The sequence below is a fragment of the Hetaerina americana genome, unplaced genomic scaffold (genome assembly GCF_022747635.1).
Source record: "Hetaerina americana unplaced genomic scaffold, ioHetAmer1.1.p SCAF_119, whole genome shotgun sequence".
Taxonomy (NCBI): Eukaryota; Metazoa; Arthropoda; class Insecta; order Odonata; family Calopterygidae; genus Hetaerina; species Hetaerina americana.
Genome location: NW_027286281.1, coordinates 739,566 through 762,352, shown reverse-complemented (window position 1 = coordinate 762,352; position 22,787 = coordinate 739,566). Strand labels below are relative to the sequence as shown.

At 41.6% G+C, this 22,787-nt stretch overlaps 1 protein-coding gene across 3 annotated transcripts in view; it reads left to right on the top strand.

Annotated features, from left to right (window-relative positions):
- Positions 1–22,787, top strand: part of LOC139685618 (uncharacterized) — a 144,657-nt gene that overhangs the window by 54,736 nt on the left and 67,134 nt on the right. For all 3 annotated transcript variants that reach the window (XM_071582555.1, XM_071582556.1, XM_071582557.1), the window contains exon 2: positions 1,705–5,297. In XM_071582555.1, coding sequence (XP_071438656.1) covers positions 1,705–5,297 — 3,593 coding nt within the window. The remainder of the gene's footprint in view (positions 1–1,704; positions 5,298–22,787) is intronic.

The window sequence follows — 22,787 nt, the reverse complement described above, 5'->3', positions numbered from 1 at the left end:
AAAATTACTCCAGGAAATAACAATGGCTTGATTTTCAAAATTAGAACTATGTTTAGAAGTAAATTTTCTGAGTAAATGTCTAAGTAAATTGATTGCATGGGATCCTTATGTACTGTTGCGGCTTTATGGAAATGGAAATAAATGGAAATCTTTGATGCTAAAGAACACGAAAATGTATTCGCGAAAAAGAAAAGTGTAGGCTTAATCACAGATTGTCTGGTGTGTTTGGAAAACTAATATCAATGCCCACCGTTCTTAAATATTCGCTTTGCAATTTAATCATTTTAAACAATTATAAAATATGAAAGAGAAAGCAGTGTTCATGAGTAAAACCTCCTCTTTGTCTACGTGCATCCAGCTTTGCTGGCCTCACTATGAGGATTCCGAATTTGACGCGTGCTGCGAAAGATCCTAAACAACTTAATCTGAAAAAAGGCACATTGAATAATTTTATTCAATTTTCGCTCCCATCATAGTTGAATATTTGAATAAGAATATTTATAGTTACATGACGGAACTTTAGAAACTGAAGAGAGTGGTAGAGTTTTCGCCAGCGTGTCAAAATCTATAAAGAAATTTTCATTCCTCATTCTCCAGATCGACAGGCTAGACGCGAAAGCAGGACAACTAATATAAAAATAAGTTTATAATGAGAATTAAACATTATTTCTAAATACTCGAAAAATTTGATCTTCATTACCCTTTTTACTTTAAATATATTTTGAATTGTCCGGTTGGCCCATCATTTTTACACTGAATAAATACACATTTTTTTTAGGTTAAACTTTATTGCACTACTACACCATATCTGATTATGCCGCATATGCGTATAAACCGGTACTAGTGTAATAAAGTTAAGTGTAAAAAGATACAAAATTTACTTATTCAATGACCATGGCAATGAATATTTATTCGTCATATGGTGGGGTTTCGTGTTTGCAAGTATATGTGTATATATATATATATATATATATATATATATATAGTCGCAGTAGTCCAGGGGGTAAAGCGTTGGACTAGTGACCGTATGGTCCCGGGTTATATTCCCAGGCAAGTCTCTGGGCACCTGCAGCTCCACTGGGCACCTGCAGATTTTTCGGGTACCAGATCTTCCTGGGCAACCATAACAGGCCCACGGAAAGGAACTGGCCCGCCTACCCTGATGTGTGAATTCCACACGCCGTCGGGCTTAGTTCTGGGGGAACTCTAACATCATCTACCCCACCGACCTTCGGGTTGATTACTTTGTTTATGGTTAATATATATATGGGTCGCGGTAGTTCAGGGGGTAGAGCGTTGGGCTACTGACCGGAGGGTATATATGTATATATAATGGAATGATTTTCAATTTAATTACTGTTTTAACATTAAGGTTTAAAAAAATATTCCCTTTATAACTTCCTACGCCCCTTGAAATTATTCGAAAAAAATGAACGCAATGACAAAGAAAATTTTGTGAAATTTTGTCTTATTAAATGTAAATCTTTTTGCCGCAGAAGTCAATGCCGACAGGACACAGAATAAATGCTGATGTCGAACATTTCCCATTTATTCAGGGAAATGTGGGATCCCCCCTCCAGTAATGATCAGAGACGCCTAGGCACATGTTTTCATGCTTGCGGATGGATACGCCGCGTGTTCCATTACTCATCACTGCGCGTGTTCCCTCCCTCTCTCTCTCTCTCTCGCCCTCTCTCGTTGCAGCGCCGCTGGAAGAGGTGCCGCTGGAGGAGGTACCGCTGGGCTCCGGGGGGTGCGGAGCTAAGGAGACGGCTGCGTGGAGTGCGGCGGAACGGGAATCGAGCGCGGAAGCGCGGCATGCGCTGGGGAGCGAGAGCGCGGGAGAGGCGTCGACGACGCATGCCCGGGAGGCTATCGGCCGTGCAGCGGGCGTGGAGCGGCGGGACCACTCGGACGAGGAGCGCCCCTCGGCAGCCGTGGCACTCGCGAGAAACGGAATTCCCTTCGCCGAAGGAGAGGGCTCATCGCCGCAGATTGGAGAATCCGAGAGATGTCCAGCGACACTGGAACCTCAATTGCGATCCGCCGGCATATTCGTGACAAAACCAAAGGACAATGTCTCTAAGCAATATTCACAGGGATCGGAAACGAGTGAATCCCCAGTACGCATTGAAGCACCATCCTCCTCGAGAGGTAAGGTCGCGATGCTCCCCGAAGAGCCTTCATTAGGAGAGGAGCGACAGGCCACGTTCCAAAAATCGGTACATTTAGAAACGTGTCATTCTAGTTATGAATACAGCAGTACTACGTTGACGCCTAATTTATCAGAGAAAGATAATTCCCACGAAGCAATTAAAATTGGAAATTTAGGTGTAACCGTTGTGTCTCAAGACATAGAAGGTAGAAGAAAAGAAAGTAACATGATACAAAAAGCAAACAATCAAATTATACTCACCAAAAAAGAAGAAAAAAAAGATAATTGCATGCACTCGTTACAAAAAGCCATGGTAGAAGATGAGTTATCCGAAAAAACCAACAGAATGATATCAACGAGCAAAGGGGCAGAGGAAAAATTAGATGTAAATAAATCAGCTCCTTCGATGCTATTTAAGAATGCCAACGAACCTTCCTCAGATGAGGAAAAAAGCGTTATGGCAAATAAAAAATTGAAGAAACCAAAAAATTTAACACTCGAAAGCATTTCGTCTATGAGCTCGTTGGATGAAAAGGTGCTGGGGGAGCCGTCTCATCCCGATTCCCCCAAACAGAGTGCATCTTCCACTCCCAAACCTAATTCAGCGTTGAAACCTAAAGAGGTAGTCTCTTCGTGTGAAGTATCAACGGGGAAGCTATCCCCTCCCGATTCCCCGAAACAAATACTTGTAAAGAGTACATCTACAACTCCCAAACCTAATTCAGCGTTGAAACCTAAAGAGGTAGTCTCTTTGATTGAAGTATCAACGGAGAAGCAGTCACCTCCCGATTCCCCAAAACAAATACTTGGAAAGATTGCATCTACAACTCCCAAACCTCACTCAGCGTTGAAACCTAAAGAGGTAGTCTCTTTGTGTGAAGTAACAACGGAAAAGCAGTCCCCTCCCGATTCCCCGAAACAAATACTTGGAAAGATTGCATCTACAACTCCCAAACCTAATTCAGCGTTGAAAAAGGAAGTGGCAGACTCTTCGTGTGAAGTATCAACGGAGAAGCAGTCCCCTCCCGATTCCCCGAAACAAATACTTGGAAAGATTGCACCTACAACTCCCAAACCTAATTCAGCGTTGAAAACGAAGGAGATAGATTCTTCGTGTGAAGTATCCACTCCCGGGGATACGCAGAAAGAAAAGGTTAAGCCATTGAGTTTAGCACTCCAAGGTACTATGGCGGAGACTTTGATGGTGGTGAAGGGACCGGGGAAGCCGTCCCCTCCAGATTCCCCAAAACAAATACTAGGAAAGATTACAGCAACTCCAAAACCTAATTCAGCGTTGGGAAAGGAAGTGGTAGACTCTTCGTATGTAGTATCACCGGGGAAACCGTCCCCTCCCGATTCCCCGAAACAAATACTAGGAAAGGGTACATCTTCAACTCCCAAACCTAATTCAGTGTTGAAAACGGAAGTGGCAGACTCTTCGTGTGAAGTATCAACTCCTGGGGAGACGCAGAAAGAAAAACCTAAGCCACTGAGTGTTGCACCCGAGGGTATTATGATTGAGAGTTCATTGGCGAAGAAGATGCCGGGGAAGCTGTCCACGCCGTATTCACCAAAGCAAATATTAGAAAAGAGTACCTCAACGGCTTTCACTTTCATATCAACGTCTAAGGACGGAGCGGCAGACTCTTCGTGTGCAGCATCCACTCCTGAGATCTCGCGGAAAGAAAAGCCTAAGCCACTGAGTTTAGTACCCCAGAGTATTATGACTGAGAGTTCCTCGGAGGTGAAGATTCCGGTGAAGCCGTCCACCCCAGATTCCCCGAAACAAATCCTAGGAAAGACTTCATCAACAACTCCCACTTCTAGTTCAGCGTGGAAAAACACGGAGTCTTCGTTCGCATCAACTGCGGAGGAGTCACAGGGTAAACAAGAAAAGCACCTGAAATTAGCACCCCAGATTACCGCGACGGGTTTGGCGGGGAAAGTGTCAGAGCAGCCGTCCACTCCAGATTCGCCGAAGCAAATATCAGGAAAGAATGCATCAACTACTCCCACGCCTAATTCGGCGGCCAAAGATCGGGTGGCAGACTCACCGGGTGCAGCATCAGTTCCCGAGGAGTCACGGAAGAAGCAGGAGAAGCACCCGACTATAGCACAACAGAGTACTGCGGCTGAAGAGTCTTTGGTAGGGGTAGTGACGGGAAAGTCGTCTGCGCCAGATTCACCGAAACGAATACCGGGAAAAAGTACGTCAAAAACTTCCATTACTCGTTCAGCGTCCAAGGATACATTGCTGGACTTATCGTGTGCAGCATCGAAACCCGAGGATTCGCGGAAAGAACAGCAGGGACCAATTACTTCAGCCACCCAAAGTACTGCGGCTGGCCAGTTGTTGGAGAAGAAGGTTCTCGAGGTGTCGTGCATACCCGATTCATTAAAACAAATATTAGGGAAGAATGCTTTAACCAAATCAACATTTTCGGAAATATCTGAATCCTCTGTTGATAAGTCAGTTAACGAATCAGAGTTAAAAAAATGGGACAATGTTGAGTCAGTGTATTCTTACTCGGACCCTCTCCGAAGGAATTCAGTTAAAGTCGTGACTAAACGAGAATATAAACATTTTGAGATATCCTTGGCAACGACCTCTCCGGAAAGTGATGGGCAGACACATGGGCCGGAGGCTGTTAAGCTGAAGACTCCTAGGGACAAGCCAAAAGCTGGTGTGAGGAAGAAAACTGGAGAAGTGGGAATGAAAACCAAGAGCAAGGTGTCCGTCGACACAAAATTGAGGATCAAGTCGGGTGAATTGACGAGTAAGAAAAAGCCTAAGTCAGTATTAACAGGATCTCCTGGAGAGGCGGAAGAAACCAAGGCGGTGTCCTCTCCGGATGGAGGCCGGCCGCGGACCGGAGGGGATGCGGTGGACGGGTTGCAGGCCGACGGCTCCCCGCGCTCCACTTCCTCGGGGTGCAGCGCTCAGCCGTCGGACTCATCATCTTCGGAGAGCGAAGGGGACGACAGCGACGACCCCGAGGCTCTGGCCGTGCAGGAGGCTATCTCGAGGGCATCGATCCCGGGGACTTCGGCCGCCCCCGCCACCTCCCTGCCCCGTTTCCGAGACTACAACGTACAAGACTTCCTTTTCTTGAAAGTGCTGGGAAAAGGCAGTTTTGGAAAGGTTGGTAAACGACGACATGTACCGCTCCGGGAGAAGCTGTTTCCATAAATGTCTCAAGAGGTTGACTATTATTGTCCTGTGGTCCTGGGTTCACATTGCCAATGCGTGCCGGAAATGACTCTTCCCATCTGCAAATGAATAAGTGATGATTTGGTCATTTTTCAATGAAATCCGGCAATCGTTTTAGTTGATTCCCCGCAAATGCCTTTCAAATTTCAGTAAGCGCAAAAACTTTCGACATCTACAGAATACCCCGCAAGCCGCCGCAAGGGCGTGTGGTGGGGGGTGTTAGGTCAGCACTCGTAAATAGAAACGATACCACACGCAAAATCAACAACTTGCAAAACTACACCCACAGCGGCGTACACACTCATGCAAAAAAATTCCTTGATCCAACACTCATGCAAACACATACCTTAAACCAAGAAACAACTGCGTCCCAAGATGCAGCACGAAATCCATCCAACAACTCGCAAGCCAGAATATGAAAAGTTAGAAGGCGAAATTCCACCACCACATGAGCATGAAAACACAAAACGCTCTCCCCAAGGAGACTGTAAAAGGCAGAGAATACGACCCTACGTTGCCGGTAGCAGGCGAGTCCCCCTCGGAGAGGGACGAGGGATTGAAGGGGAGACTTAAAAACAGATGGACTAATGAGGTCATTTGGAAAGTATGCCTTTTGACAACAAAACACTCTAGGTTAGTGAAAGAGCATGCAATTGAATAGAACTGAGTATTCCCTAGATGCGGAGGGTGGCATGTGGAATTTTTCCTATCTACAACGCTGCAGTTGCTATCCCGTATTGTCCGTGGGAAGAAGGAGTCCTTGAGTCTGCTAGTTCTAGCATCTACTATATTTCCCGAATTTTATACACATGATCCAAGCGACCAATGCATGTTGGAGCGCGAATAATTTACGAGACCTCGGTGCTGAAACATGCGGATCTGAATTTATTTAGTAATGTCAATCTTGCATTGAATCGTCTCTCTTCTAACGATTCCCACCCCATCTCCATAAGCATTTCAGTGACGCTTTTCATTTTATCGTAAGAATTTCTAACAAAACCGCCTGCCAGGCGTTGAAACTTCTCAATTTTCCGAATGAGGCCTTTTTCACTTGGATCCTATACGCTACATGCGTATTCTAAATAAGGCCTTACAAGATAATGGTAACAACGTTCTTTGACCTTGGAGTCACTTCTGCCGATAACGCGTCTCATAAATCCCAATTTTCTATATACTTGACCGCAGACTTTGAAGTGAAGGAGTGTTCCATCGGCGATCCAATAACGGCCTTCCCTTTTTGATACCCAGCGAAAGAGTGGTCATGTCAAGTCAGTGAGTCTAAATTGATTTTTGTGAGCTCTGTTTAACATTACGGTAAGCCGTGGAATCTTCGGGAATCGTGAAAACCCCTTCATGTTTGTATATTCAATGATAGTGAACACTATTCGGAAAAGCGATTTCTGTGCATAAACAAAAAATGGGTTACACATTTCACAGGAAAGTGCAATTATAATCTAACATTCTCGTCAATGACATATATATATATATATACGAGCAATAATTTTTTTCCATGAGTACTATTCCTAGAAAAAACTTGAATGCTATTTCAAAGCCGTCATGCATTCTCTGCCCAAATGTTTCCTTTTTCAGTTCAACTCGGAATTCTCAAAATTTTGTTATGTTTAAATTGTAATGCGGACGTTTCCTCTTGTATAATTCTTTCCTGTGTTACTTTCCTATCTTAACGGTATTCTTAATCTTGTGATCGACATCAATGACTTTAGTTATTTCCAGGTGAAAATAACTAAAATATTTAAAAGCATTTAAATGTTTCGATGTGACCGGGAATTTCGGCTGATTACTGAGGCTTTATTGTAGTACAGAGAGTAATAATAAAGGGTGAATCAGCGTTTCCTGATGGTGTCTTGAAGCGCTTTCTGATGGCTTATGTCAGGTAAAGGTGAATCCCCCTGTAATTTTTCTAAGAATTCCTAACATATATTTATGAAAAATTGACAATACTTTTTCAATATTGGAACTAATTTTTATAATATGGGATAAGGCAATTATTTATAAAAATTCTGGGGTCAGGAGGCCATATTTCTGGGTTTGCATGGATTTTCAAAGGGTGCCTTCCAACGAGTTTCACATCTTGCATGCACCTCTCTCCGGTTAAAAAAGGGGAATCCGGATGGAACGAGAGGTGGGTGCTAGGGCAGGATGGAACGAATCCTCATTGCAACTGTATTCCTTTACTATTGCTTTCCATTCCCTGGTTCTACAATTCGTATCTTGCATAGGAATAACCATGAGAAATTATTTGGCGTATAATATTTTCAGGTAGTGTTTCCCAGCAAATATCATCGCGGACGCTGTCAATTTTTGGGGCAACACGCTTCTCAGAACTATTTTTGCATGCTTCCTGATACATATATGGTTTTTTTTAAAGATTTTCCGGTTGTTTGTAAAATTCTCTCTTGCTTCTCCCTACTTTACCCGAACTGGAATACAAGACTACCAACGTTAGGAGGAAAACAACAGGCTTGAGGTGCGACGATTTGAGGTCTTGAATATAGCACTTAATTTTTATTCAGGCTTCTAATACTTATCTCTAGAATTTATTTGATCGTCTAACGCCTCTCTCACATGACATCCTAGAGATGGCTAGTTTTGCAGTTAGCGAACAGTTAGAGATAAACTATTTCCTATCTAGAGCTCAGTCAACTCTTCAGTGCCCTAGATAGTAATTGGCCCGCTATAAACTATTCTATTCACTAGAAGTAGTTCCGTAAATGTTCATTTCTTTGATATCGTCGCAAGCATCCTCTACTTTTTGGAATGAAAAATGTGCCCTCCTTATCATTAACTTCCGTGTAGATATGTGTAATCAATGTGTGGCTAATAGCTAAAATATCTATAAATTATATTTTCTCTTTTTGTTTTGTTGTTAAATATGTGCAGTGAGTGGTTCCAGAAAAATCTAGTTAACGTATCATATAAATCATGGTTTCTGAAACCTATATGAATACTCTAGGTAAACTAATTAATCAATGGAAAGTTAAAATCACTGCGGATAATTCCTGCACTCTTAGTGTTAAAAAGAGGGTACCGGCATCTGAGTTCCTAGTCAGTTAACTACCGATGTTAGACTGGGGGGTACGGTATAGAATTACTCCATTGGTTTTTGAGCAAATGACTCCCTGTCCAACTAAGTAGTTTCGGCATTAGACATTTAGAGACTTATCGCAGGCGTCGTCACGGTACTTTATTTGCTGTTCTGCACTTGTGGCTTGGTGTAAAATGTTTCACAACCTTCTGGACAAAAAAAATGGTGAATGAACCACATACGATTCCAAGTTCGATTGAAAACATTAGCGAGTACTGAATAATTAGGAAATTAGTTCAAAGGCAGCATTCAACATTTTACATTTATGTGGTTGAAAATTCGGACATTTAGCGGACGAAATATTTCAAACTATAGGCGATAACGCAGATTTCTATGGGTGAGGTTGAATGACATTGTACAAGGCCTGCGCAATGCGACAGACTGGGGAAGGACTTGTGGTGAAATATTCGTCCCTCGAATAGCCTCCGATTGTTGAGAAAGTTCACCAAGCTACTTCCCCTGATAGATTTTGGTTTTGGAGGAGCGTCATTCCAAACATCCTGACTCACGCAACAGATATTAGAATGCGTTGCAGGATCATCTGGTATAAAAGCAGAAGATTTCGACTGCTCCTCGCGAGGTCTCATGGTCCTCCAGTGTTTTTCATTCCTCATCAATGAATTGTACATACGCTGCCCCAAAACTCAGAAATATCGTATTTTATTTAATGTCCCCATATTTCTTTTAATGATACCTCGCAGTTAGGTTCTAAGCTCCAATTCCAAATTATTGACGTCGTATCGGATTCTTCCTTATATAAAGTAATTGTTATCACAGCAAACTTCTTAATGTATCGTAATATAAATGTGAATGCCTACAATTGCGATTCTCATCTATTCTCGAATGCGTGTACTTATATTCAACTGAACCCTTTCCCAGGTTTGGTATCTGGTAATTGTTTCATTTGCACCATTGTGCTCCCCTCTCTCAAACGATGAAATCATATTTGAATTTCATTACTGCTAATGAATATTTGAAAAAGGACAACTGAAAAACCATTGGCTATTTAAAAGAGAAACTGAAACACATTGAACCAAAAGGATATAACATACCGAAAAGTATAACTGAAGAAAGTTTATCCACGAGAACGTTGTGTATCTAATGAAAAATGTAAACAATTTGGCACGTAAGAAAGCTACCGGTTGACTATGATACAGGGTCCGTACAATAGGTATCGGGACTGATCCCAAAACTCAAAATATAATGCAGTTATCATTACAATTACTTAATAAACTTCAAAATACATTCCTCCTGCATCGATACATTTAGTTCGGCGCGTCTACCACTCGTCAAAAACCCACTGGAAGTCGGTTTCCGGAATACTGGTCAAGCGACGACGGCCTTTGTCGTCGCCGCTTGAACCGCCTCAATGGAGTCGAATCGATATCCTTTGAGGCAATAACTTTGTCGAGAAAATCTTCGTCTTCCTGGACGCAGTCCAAACTTTCTTGCGAAATTTCCACCCGCGACAGTTTTTGTTCCTCGCTTCCGACTTTCGGTGACAGCTTCGCGCACACTTTCCTCATCGCAAGATTCTCTGTTACAATGGTGTGGACGGTTCCGACTGAAAGGCCGGTCTCATCACTTATAAAGGCGATAGTTAAACACCTGTCAGAGTCGAAAGCGTTTTTCACTTTGGCCACCTGAGCATCGGTTCGAGCGATCGTCGGGCGTCCGACGCGGTGCTCGTCTTAGACGACCTCCCGGCCTTCCTGAAACATTTTGTCCACTCAAAAACTCTGGTGGGGCTTAAGGCATCACATCCCCATAAGCCCGTTTACAGAGTTCAAGGGACTCCGACGCGGATTTCCCGAGTTAACCGCAAAACCCCACAGCGTAGCGTTGCTCCATGCTGGCGCGACGACACCACAAACAATCACTCGTCACAAAAATCCACCTCCTGTCTCAACGCACGCCCGGAGGTGACTGAACTAAAGTGCGCCTGAGTGGTGGGGGACCTCTCTACCGAGCCGATCGGTCGGACTCCCATCCACCGCTCCGTTGAGGCTACAGCGAACCAGTCACGATACTTATTGTACGGACCCTGTGCGCTGTCAAAAGGTCTTGATGAGCAATGCCTTTCTCGAGTGTGCTTGCATTATCATATTGCTCCTGTGAAATGAAAAAAGAAATTTATCCATAGCTCCTTAATGAGAGCTTACCTCATGAATCACACTCCCGATGAAGTTTATATCTTTCCCGTTCCTTCGCATTCCTCTTCAATTATCTTACTTCCTACTGTTGCAGCGTCACCGTAATACTTTCGACCCATACGCTCTTTGCTTTATTTTGAGGAAAAATCTTGTCTGTTTGAATTGCAATGAGGTGAATCGTGTAAGCAGGCATCCGCTGAAAGTGACTCTGAAGGTCACCCACGAACATCATCCGCGGGTGTTTTGGAGTTCCATCAGTGTGCATTGCTCATGGTGGCTCATTAGCGGGGAACTGCGTCCCGACCCACATTTTTCAGGAGCCTTGCATATTTAATAAGAAATGATTTTCCTCACTACAGTATGTGCATTTTCCATTGAGAATCTTACGCGCTTATGAATTCTATGATACATTAATTATTACCTGCGTGTGAAATCAGCTGAGGGAATATACATGCGTGGTTTGAAAGGTTTCAGACTAAGAAAATTAAAATAAAAACTTGTACCTTTGTTAGGTCGGCAAATTTGAATACCACCCTCGTAGAATAATTAAAAAAAAAACACAAACACTGTACAAGCCATAAAGATATGGGAAGAGAGAAGTAAGCAGGTCAATTGGGAGCAGCGATGACGCAAAGAGCAATAGAATATTGGTGACGGTGAAAGAGGGGAAAGTGCTGGAAAAGCGAGGATAAGGGAAAAAATAATATATTTTGAATTATAGCTTTTGTCATATAACTTACCATTTAACATATAGCTACCCTCCTTTTGTACGCACTCATACTATTATCTAACGCAGATGACCTATTTTTTGTAGAAGTGGGACTTTTTAAATCGTCCGTGATATTTCTACGGCATTTTTATCAATCCTGTGCACATCTGAGGTATTTCTAAGTCAGGTATTATTTTGAGTGAGCTCTTGGCATATTACTGGTAATATATAACCACCCACTTCCGTGCGTCCTACGTGATGGGTTTAATGTCCATTATGCCATATATCCGAGTACCTCCTCTCTTAGTGTGAGCATATACTTTGCGTCCTTTTTCCCATGCCCTCAATTTTTTCCACTGTGTTTAGCTTGTTAGTCCTATCCATTCTTTGGGTTGTGTACCTGGCTATCGAGGCGATGCATGAGAATTTTTCCCTTTTTGGGCACATTTGTGAGTAATGTGCGTAGTCTAGTCCCGGCGACCTTCGGGGTTACATTTCAACCCTGTTGCGTGAACGAAAAAATTCTGGTTCAATATGAAACCCAAGCATGTCACCATGCTTTTCCATTTCAGAGCAGCATCATTAATTATAATTTTCGTAGATTCCACCGGCAAGCAAACATTTTTGCAATATTTTCTCAATATTGCCTACGTTTTGGATGTGTTAGTGGTTATTTGTAATTTGGGATGCAATTTTATGATTTCCGCAAGGGCCCTCTGGAGGTATTCTTTGGCTTTTTTATGCTAAGAAACCTGGAAAAGATCGCGACGAAGGGGCCGAGGACTGATTCTTAAGAGATTCCTGCAGATTCGAATGCTTTAAAGATGAGATGGACACAAGAAATATTTCCTGTGTCATCTCATCTTAAGCGTTCGATCTCCCAGGCATGATTTGGTCCATTTAAGTGACCATGACGGTCATTTATTTCCCAATTTTGTGCAACATCGTGATGCCATACAATGTTAAACACTTTCGAAATGTCCGGAATTATTCCTTCTTGTCTTGTTTTTCTTCAACACGTCTGATATCAAGTCAGCAACACGTTGACACCGTTGGGTCGTGGAGTACTCGGTGAAAAATCCAAATCGATCCGGGAGTACAATAGCGCGCGTATAAATATGCCTCTCCAATTGTGAAGAAAACCAGCCTCTTCTAAGTTTCTCTAGATCCGAAAGTAGGACTATTGGTTAACATTTTTCTGCTCTGAGTCTGCTGCCTCCACTTTTAGGAATGCGAACAATGTGGGCATGTTTCCAGGGGAAATGGCCAAGATTTGCTGGTCTCGCAAATTCGAGGGGGGATTCTCCGGGTGGAATACATGTATGTAATCTCCGAAGGTATGTTTGGTATTTTGTCGTGTCCAGTTTTTTTTCTATAGGCAACCTTCTTTGAAACGTTTGTGAATTCATCTTAGGTGAATTTTTTGTGTTCTCTTGTCTGTTGACGAGAGAGTTCCACTCACTTTGTCGGGATGGTTTTGAAGATGTTTTCGTAATGCTCATCGAGATGTTCCGGGTTTAGCGTCAAGTCAATCTACCCTTCTTCCGATATTACTGGAGGATCCAGTTTTCCCCCAGTCTTAGGATCTTTGATAGCTTCCCAACTGAACCATCCTTCAGGCTGAGATTTCGTAAACTGTCGCTCCATTTCTCCGCTCTATTGATTATTTCTATAATTGGCTTTATTAACTTGGCAACTAATCGTTTGAGATATGCTGGGCCGAGTCTTCTACACCACCAACCAATTCTATTCCTCTTCTTAATCTGGTCAAGTATTTTGAGAGGAAGTTCAAAATTGCCAGGGGATCTTCATGGTTTTCCAGGAATTGCTTGGTCCACCCTTACGCCATAGACAAAATCCTCTGCCATTTGACCCAAGTGTATTGGCTTTTGAATTGAACCTTGATTATTGGGAAGTGGTGAGTAATTACCTATCGACATTTTTACCAGTCGGCTAAACCACTGCAAAATCTGGGTTTCGCCCGTATAACATATACTGAATAATGGGCGCTGCTTGTAAAGGATAGTGTATTGCCCTGAATGAACTATTTATATTCCTAATCGGAAACCAATAAAAGTCTTACTTGAGACTCTCGTTGGCGTTTGCGTGTCAAATGTTCTAAACTGGAAATCAAAATCAATGGCACATGTTTATATGTCCTTTCCAGAGTCGTTTTGTTGGAAGCTTTCTGAATGGGGAATAGAGGTAGAGAGCGAAGTAACGTCGTTGGTGGTCATAAGTAGGTTGTAGGTTGAGGAATTGAGACGGAATTTGAACGGTCGAGGAAGTAGTATGTCTCTCATGAATGAGGGCAAGGAGAGCGCAAAAGATTTTGGGTAGTGGTCAAGAAATGCGGAGATTCTTTCGGTGGGATAGTTGAAATGGGAAACTATAGGATGACAGGGGTTGTTAAGTTTGTGTATATTTGGGAGGAGATAAAACTGGGGTGTTCTGGGGTTTGGGGGTGAAAGTAGGGGTGTCCTGGCAGGTGAAGCCTTTTTTTGTTCCAAGTGGAGGAGGAAAGACCGAATTTCTGTTTGGAAAGTGGGTGTTGGGTCGTGGCTGAGAGTGGTATAGGTAGATGAATGATTGAGGTGACCGACGGCTTCGGAAATTTAATCATTGGTATTTAAAATTTTTACCGAGGAACCTTTGTCGGTAATGGTGACTGCGATGTTGGGATTGGACTGTAGGGATTTTAGGGGATGAAGATCGTTGGTGGGGAGGTTATTTTTAGGTTTTAGAGATTTTTTAAGGTTTTATTGGAAACTTTGTGGAGAAGTAGATGCATGAAAATTTCAACAGCACGATTACTTGGAAGGGATATTGGTTCAAAAGATGAAGCGGGGCGGATCTATTTCTATAAATATTATATCTCTCTAAATATTATATGCATATATATGCATTCAAACACGAAATCCCGCCAAACGGCGAACAAATACTCATTTATATAGAAACAGATATAAGGAAAAGGGATAGGAACACACATAAAGGACGAACACAGGAGAGGTGGGGAAGGCGGAATCAAGCAGATCACGAATGTAAAAATATTTCCTAGACCGGGATTCCCAGTTCATATCCCGGTCTAGGAAATAATTTTACATTCTTGATCTGCTTGATTCCGCCTTCCCCACCTCTCCTGTGTTCGTCCTTTATGTGTGTTCCTATCCCTTTCCCTTATATCTGTTTCTATATAAATGAGTATAGGTATATATATATATATATATATATATATATATATATATATATATATATATATATATATATATATATATATATATGAGTGTGTGTGTGTACATGTTTGAAAGAGAAAGAGACAAAAAAGGGAGTGGTTGAGAGACAGGAAGATGCAGTTCGCGGGTCGGTATCGGGTCATCAAGCCATGACGCATTTCTCGTCAAGGTCACAGGGACTCGCCAATCCCAGGCCTGCCTATGAATGGGATTTCTTGGCGAAGATTGAGCGTCCCTCGAGAAACAGCGAGTCCTTTCGTGCCTCATTCGAGTTCCGCCACTGTTAATACGTGCGACTGGGCGGCTGAGGTGGCGGTTCTCGCGCCCCGTGCAGTCAGGCGTTTCTGCCCAGCACGATTGCCACACGGTGTAGCCTGCGAATGGGCGCGGCACGGACTTCGTTTTCTCCTTCAGAGGTATTTTTCAGGGAAGCACACGCTCCGAGTACAAAACACGGTCGACATCGAACAATAAGACTCAGTTAATAAGCTTACAATGTCAAAATGAGTTATTGATACTTATAGATGAAAAATTTCTACTTGCCAATAGCACGGAAAATTTCTCGAATCCACTTCTGGACCTCGCTACAACCTTCGAAATATCGGGATGGAATAGAAAATGTTTACGTTTTTATTTATAAAATAAAAGATTACTTTAATGGAAATATTTCCCAGGTGCTGCAAATTTTTGATTTTTTTAAGGTCGCACGAAAGTAACTTCCATGATTTATAAGCCAAAGCTTCATTGAAATAATGAAAAAGTGGATGAAGCTGCGTTTTCAAGCGATGCTTGCATGCATGTACACTTAATCACGAATTTCGTATTAAGAGGCTACATTTTTGAGGTACAATTATTTGTTGGAGTATTCTTTCACAAATGTACAACCACTGACGGATTGCCGTCATATTCCGCACACGACAGAAAAAATGCTTCTCCTACTGTGTGTGGAGAACATTCACTATCGAACATTCAATATAGGTAAATTGATTAGTGGACCATTTCTGAACTCATTAAATTATATGAAGAGAGAATAAAAAGAAAAAATCTTAGAAAGAAACTGTTTGGCGAGGAGAAATGTTTTTAGCAATAGTTCTGTTATCCGGTTGGGGTTATCCGGAGCGGAAGAGAGAACAGAGGGGCACTTGCTTGACTCCTCAGTTTTAATTTAAAATGCGGAGAGTGCATCGGGTACACTTGGGAGTAGATAGGATTGTTGTCGGCGGTCGGACCCTCAATGGGCTCACTGTAGATCGGGTTTCGACCAGCGGTCGACACAACTACTGGAGCCAGCGCCGGAAGCGGGGCGGGCTGAAACCAGGGAGATTTGGGCGGAGCTGGCGATGACCATCGAGGGTGGCGTCGATCCCCGAGAAGTGAAAGCTGCTGCTTAGAAGCGAGGCATTTTAGTGTTGGGGCAGAGTAGTGATGGAGCAGAGGTAACAATCAGCGGAGGTTTGGGAGCGAAGGAGATAAAATCAAACTCTTCGTATCGGATTTTATTGCCCGAAAAAATTGGATATTGATAAAATTTTTGGAATTGTTAACATTTATTAAAAAAATATTATTTCAAACCAAAATTATGCAATCCGTCAAAAATTAAATTATTTCCACATCAGACCACTTGATGCCTGTCTAGGGAAGTTTAAATGTTCATAAACTCCAAAGCAAAACTAATGGAGTGCAAAATTACTTTCGAATACCTGCTCACTAATGCGCTTGAGCAAAAGAAGCTAATTTCCGCTGCCACGTTATTTTTACATTCATTTCTCATTGAAATTCTAATTTAGCAATTCGCGTAGAAACAAAATTTTGTTTGGACCCAACTTTCAAGAATTAAGTATATGTCATCACATTTTTACTACAATTCAATAGAAACATTCATAAGATCGCATGGTTAATCATTACACTATTAACATATTACTCAAACTCATTCTGCAACTGAAACAGCTCGCAATGCCTCCCGCGCAATTTGCCTGATTAATGCCCTTTATGCAACATAACCTAACGCCATATAAATCCCCCCTGGAGTTCCAATGGAGGGACTATTTCCACTGGCCTTTGTTAAACAGCAATATTTGCTGTTGCATGAAATGATACCAATTTTTGCGTTCAATTATCATGCCTTACGGGAATGGGCCATTTAGATCACCTTACAAAAGTATTGAACTTAAAACATTCACTTAAATAATAATGCTCGACAAAAACGCGTCCGAGCAGTCGCGAGTTGTGGGAGCTGCCCCCCAGTGCAAATGCCAAAGTGTACTTTTTAGCACTAGTGGAGCCCAGAAATATGCGCGTTATTTCAATGGGTAGAGTTCTGGGCTTTCGAGTTCAAAGATTACTAAGGGGCCCTGGTTCGAGTCCCATTGACGATTCTGAGCATCCTCAGGTTCAGCCAAACTTCGGTGACCTGGGAAACCGGTTTGTTTATTTCTAATTTAATGACGTCTGATGATAAGAGAACTTCATGTTCTAAGTAGTAACCAAATGCCCCACTTTACCAACATTTTTCACTGTTGGCAGGGGAAAGGCGATGAAGAATATCTTATTCTCTAGCCGGAAATTAACTACTAATTCACCCTCTTTCATTGGAATCCCGAAAGCGGCACTTACGTAAGATGCCTTGGACCCTCTAATCATTTCCTATACCAAGTTCTGCAAAATATTTGGGCTATAACTTTTCGTTTAAATTTGACCGAAGAGCTAGGATCAACTAATTCTCTTCGCGCAGGTTCTTTTCATATGATCAACTCCAATGTCAACAGACAGGTGGGCGTCGAAGATCTAACGTACATTCCCCATAAATTCATGCATTATTAGATGAAGGGGGAAGCTTGGGCCAATTACCCAATATTCCGCTTGAAAATAAAACGCAAGTTCGCGAAAGTTTAAGAAAAGCGTAAAATATATCTATTCAACTACAAGAACTTTAAAGGGCTTAGAAAGACATATATTGACCAACTGCAGTCATTTAGGTTATAAACCCACATTGCTGACACAAATCATAGTTGGAGTAAATTGGAATTAAATATTATACATGACGGGATAGAGAGGTTTAAACCACACAGATAATATCACAGTCTATATCACACCTTAATAAGAAACCAAATTGGTGGAACACAGAGATACGAGTGGTCCTAAGGACACAAATAAGTATTCTTTCAAATTGAAAACGAGTTTAAAAGTAAAGAAAAAATTCTCATAAAGACATCAAGGGGTAAACCGAATGATGTACAGTAAAATTAACAGGCTAACGTACATTAAATGAAGAACACAATACATCTTTCCACTGTTCCTTTGGAACAGTAGAAAGATACATTGTATCCTTCATTTAATGAACGTGAACTTCCACAAAGTTAAGCCGGGAACAATTGAATAGTCTAACCTACGGTTAAAATCCAAACGATACACGAATATTTACAGCTTACAGAAAAAGTGACAAAACGGATATACGCTCAAACAAAACTCATTGAACTTACCAGCATGAAATTAAATGCACCAAAAACTATAAAAAGCAAGCGCTTGCCTCTACAAACGCCTCTATGCAGCGTTTAATCTTCTTGTTTCCTGTAATTCGATTTTTTTATACTTTTACAATGACGTCAATTATTTACTATAATGATTCCTGATGGTCGGAGGAAAGGACATCCGTCCTTGTATATGCATCTATGGTGGAGTCTCTCTCCCTTATCTTATCTTTGAGGTCTGACCTACCCGAATAGTGTGGGGCGGTTAACCCAAACTCGTGTGCTCTGAACCTTGCTACAAGTCTAAGTCTCGCTTGCTCTCTCCGCATCCCAAGCGGCTCGCAACCTAGTTCCTCTATTTACCCTCTCACTCTCCTTCTGTCATCGTAACAATTTTCGAAGGATCTAATGAATTTTAGCTGAACGTTTATAATTTTTTTAATAAGCGATTCTGTTCAAGGATCCCAAATACTTGCGGTGTACTCAAAATGTGGTCTAACTTAAGCGAAATAGCACCCCTCTTTAATTTTCTCATTACATTTCCCCACTACCTGTTTACGCATTCGAGGAAATATAAAACATAGGGAAACAAAATGTGAGCGTACTAATGCACATTATTCAAATACATAAACTGGCGAAATTATTACATACAAGATGAAAAGGACGATAAACAAAATAATTTCATTCAGAAATTCTGTATAAAAAATAATGGTGCATCAAATGAAACCTCAAGAGTAATGAGCGCTTCAGATGTGTCAAGGACTAGAATTGAAATCCCTAGAATGTAAAAGTGGCATGTTACCATGAAGGAATGGAAAAACAGATCTGAAATATAAATAAGCAAAGTCCCATGGCCAGAAGAAAGCCCTATGAGAATATTGAAGAAAATTTTGAAAATATTGAACCTTACTTACAAACCATTTTTTTTACAATTCGATACATGGATAAGGTTTAATACTTCGCCATATATGCTACCTCATATAAATCCCTCTACAAAGGCGGTGAAAGAGGGGAGGATTTCCTAGTAATTACTGAGAGATGTAATCAACATCGATATCATTAAAAATATTAGAACATATCACTGTTAGCAAAACAATCGTTTTTTTTCTCCACAGTAAGAGCATACCTACCCCGCCGTAATCAGCACGGGTTTAGGAAAAGTAGATTTTACAAGAGCATCCCCAACATTCGTAACGAGTCTTTTTAGTCGTGGCATCAAAAAACGGGGGAAAGGTAATATTTAAATGGATGCTCTATTTTTGATTTCAAGAAAGGCTCCGACAAGGCACACACTTCATGAAAAATTGACTGAAAAACTAAGAAATAATGGCGTAACGAGAAGGTGACCAACTGGAACAAAGACCCAATACTCTCTTAAGTAAATTTCTATGGTGAAGTATAATAAGTAACAACTTTATGGGGGTCCATGATTAAAATAAAACATTATTATTATTGGTAGTAAGTGGGTAAGGTAAGTTTTTGATGGGTACAGGTGGCACAACGGTAAACGGTCATTCCCTTGCCTTTCCTTTGAAACACGACCTGACAAGCCACAGTAGATTGAGCCACTCTTCAACTCCATATGCTCCCTTCCTCCCTCCATTCCGCCCAACATCCACATCCTCTTCCGGCCTCTCCCTCGCTTCCCTTGCACAAGTGAGAAGTCTCAATAGTCGTGATTTTGGGTCTCGCAGGATACACCCGCAAGGATGGGATCGGATCGATTGTCATTGCGTCTATATCCTACACGAGTCACCTTGCGCTCATCATTTATTATATTTTAATCTTCTCTGATAATGTTTGGGAGGAAATACTACGTCCAGTTGCCACGTTTTACCTAGATTTAGAAAATATGGCTACATAGTATCTCATTGCACGGCAGTCACAAACTTAAGAAGCCTATGGCATCGATAAAAATTCTACAAGCTGAATCAAAGATATTTTATTAATGGCATACAAATAGTTGTAATAGATAGTGCCACCTCTAATTTGAGTACAGTTTATGCACAATAAGGAATCCCAAAAGAAGTCTAGCCTCTTCCATTCCTTCCTCACGCGAACAACGTTATCACCGTTTAGTTAGTTGGTTCATCTCTCCACATTGAAGGAATACCATTTGATTAATATTCCTTGAGGAAATCAACAAGTTTAAAGAAAAATTTTCGCAATAAATTAACATTGCTCATCCAAAAGGAAAACTAAAATATGTAAAATGGAAACTAAAAATTTTAGGTTTTCTTTTGGACAAGCGGTGCTAATTAATTACGGCCATGTTTGATTTGTTAAACGTTTTTTACGGGGCCGTAGAGCTTAAGTTTCCTAGATTTCTCCTGTGAAGTTAAATTTAATATTTAAGTTTGATCTAGACGCCATTTTGTTGGCAGAAAGTAGCAGGAGGGCCCGAGAGAAACATATGAGTATTTCCTTCTCGATATTACGACATATTGTAACTTTATAAATCCTAAGGCTGGCTATTTTCTAGATCCAGAGTAACGTCGCAGTTTGCAACTTCATCAAATTCTAGTAATCAGTTGGCGTATATTAGCTATTCTGCAGTATATATATACATGTGGTGGTGTTGCGTAAATGAGCATTAATAGGTTTCCTCCCTATTTGAAGAGCTCTCACCACTATGCTGGATTTAACTTATCACTCGAGCGAATTTATTTGTTTCCCTTCGTCTACTCTCTGTTTTCCGTTGTCTCTCTACTCCCAGCGCGTAATCATGATTTAGTGTTTAGGGGAGGCGACCGACAGCTGAGGTAATTTGCGCCATTAGGAATGAACAGGAAAGGATGAAGGGTTGAGAGGCATAAGCCTACTCCTAATGAAAAGCGCCAAGGGGTCCGCAGGTTAACGTCCCCTCCGACGGACGGCGTACTCACTCACAGTGCCCTCCACAAAGCACCTCAAGTAGGGATCGAGACACCAATGAAAAATATTCGACGCCACCGGGATTCGGACCCGGTCACTCTGGGTGAGAAGCCAGTACGATACCCACCGCAATATATTGATCCCATCATGGTTTAGGATTTAGTATTTAAAGTATTTCACCTTTATCACCTCCGCGTGTATTTATCAATAGATTTGATTCCCAGTTCCCATAATTGATGTGCCTTACTTTTATTTTTTTGCCAAGAGTATATAATTAATATTGCTATCTGTTTCATATTGAGTTGTAGCCGACAATAATTAAAGGATCGTGCAACTTAATCATAACATATTCTACACATATTCGAATGTTCTATCGTGTAGAGCAAGGGCGTTTCATGAATTTTATTCCTTTTGTGTTACCGTAGTATCCTACTACATAGAAATGTGTGGACTTAGAAATAAAAAACCAAGACTTTTGAGAGAATTACTCAAGCCAGTGATTTGCTAGACGGTACTCTAATTAAATATATTTAAAAATTAAACTTTGTTTTTCATGCATGCAACACGAACTATTTTCTGCATCTGGCCTTTTCCTGACACTTTATCAAGTATACTCGTCTTATTAAGGATCAAACAATGATTAAGAAGGTTTTAATTTTGCAGAGTAGTTATTTCGTGCCGTGTGTATGGACGAGTTTATTTGTGCATTGCCCTGCATGAGTAGCATTCTACTAAGTAATTCATGACTGCGTTGCATGTTATCCCGCCCTTTTTTAATGGGTTTCCTTATTTGTCTCCGAGTGGTCAGTGGACTCTTGTTCTGTTTTATTTAGTCGCCCCCTTCCACGTGGCCTATCCGTGAATCACAGGGTGGCATGTTTAAGTAGATGTATTCTTGTAGAAGTAGAATGGCTGGTGGCCTAACACCCCCTGCCTCACGTCCTTGTGACGGCTTGCGGGGTAGTGTGTGGATATCATTTCATTCAAGCAATCCCTACTCCGTCTTTATTTATCTTTGCATTGTAGTTATATTTCTTATCACACGGATTATACCTGTGGCTCGATAATCTGTAATATATTATGAATATTTTTTGAAATTTTGAATCATTTTGATTTTGGTTTGAGTACTTTCAGTTTTCGCTTCACAATTTACTTTCAACTCATAACCAACATTTATGTCAAATTGAAAACTTGTCGACAGTTAATTAAGGGCCGAACCGGAGATAAGGATTAAAGAAAAGAAGATTTAGATGCAACATTTTTTCTGTGTGTTCTCGTGGACGATAGCATTTGGTTTTCCACCAGCTTCCTTCTACCTTTCCTTCCATTCCCCGAGTAAGTATCATCGATGCGTGAAGCGTTAGGCTCAATGAAGGTGCCATAGCTTGGAGGGTGGGAACCGACAAATCATGGGCGGCAGTTCACCCAAAAGAGAAGCAAACAGAAAGAACCTTTGTATGAATTACGGCGGAGACCACTGTGTGTGATACAAAGATAGTATTCTCTCAGTAAGCATGCTGAAAATACTCTAATGGTTTCAGCCCTGCGATGTGGAAGGGATCAGGGAGCCAACGCGAGCGCGGACCGCTCGTCTGCTATCTCTCGGCTTTCATCGAATAAAATAGCGGATGTGATGGAAGCCTCTTGAGTGGAGTACTCCGGAGTCCCCCATTCCAATCTCCGGGCGGGGACCACCCTAGAGAGTACTACATAATAGCGAGGTATCTACATGATACCTCGCAAGCTGCCGCAAGGGCGTGTGGCGGGGTTTTAGGTCACCACCCGTAATGAGGCACATTACCAGATGCAAAATCAACAACTTGCAAAACTACACCCACAGCAGAGCCCACACCCATGCAAAAATCCCTTCATCCAACAC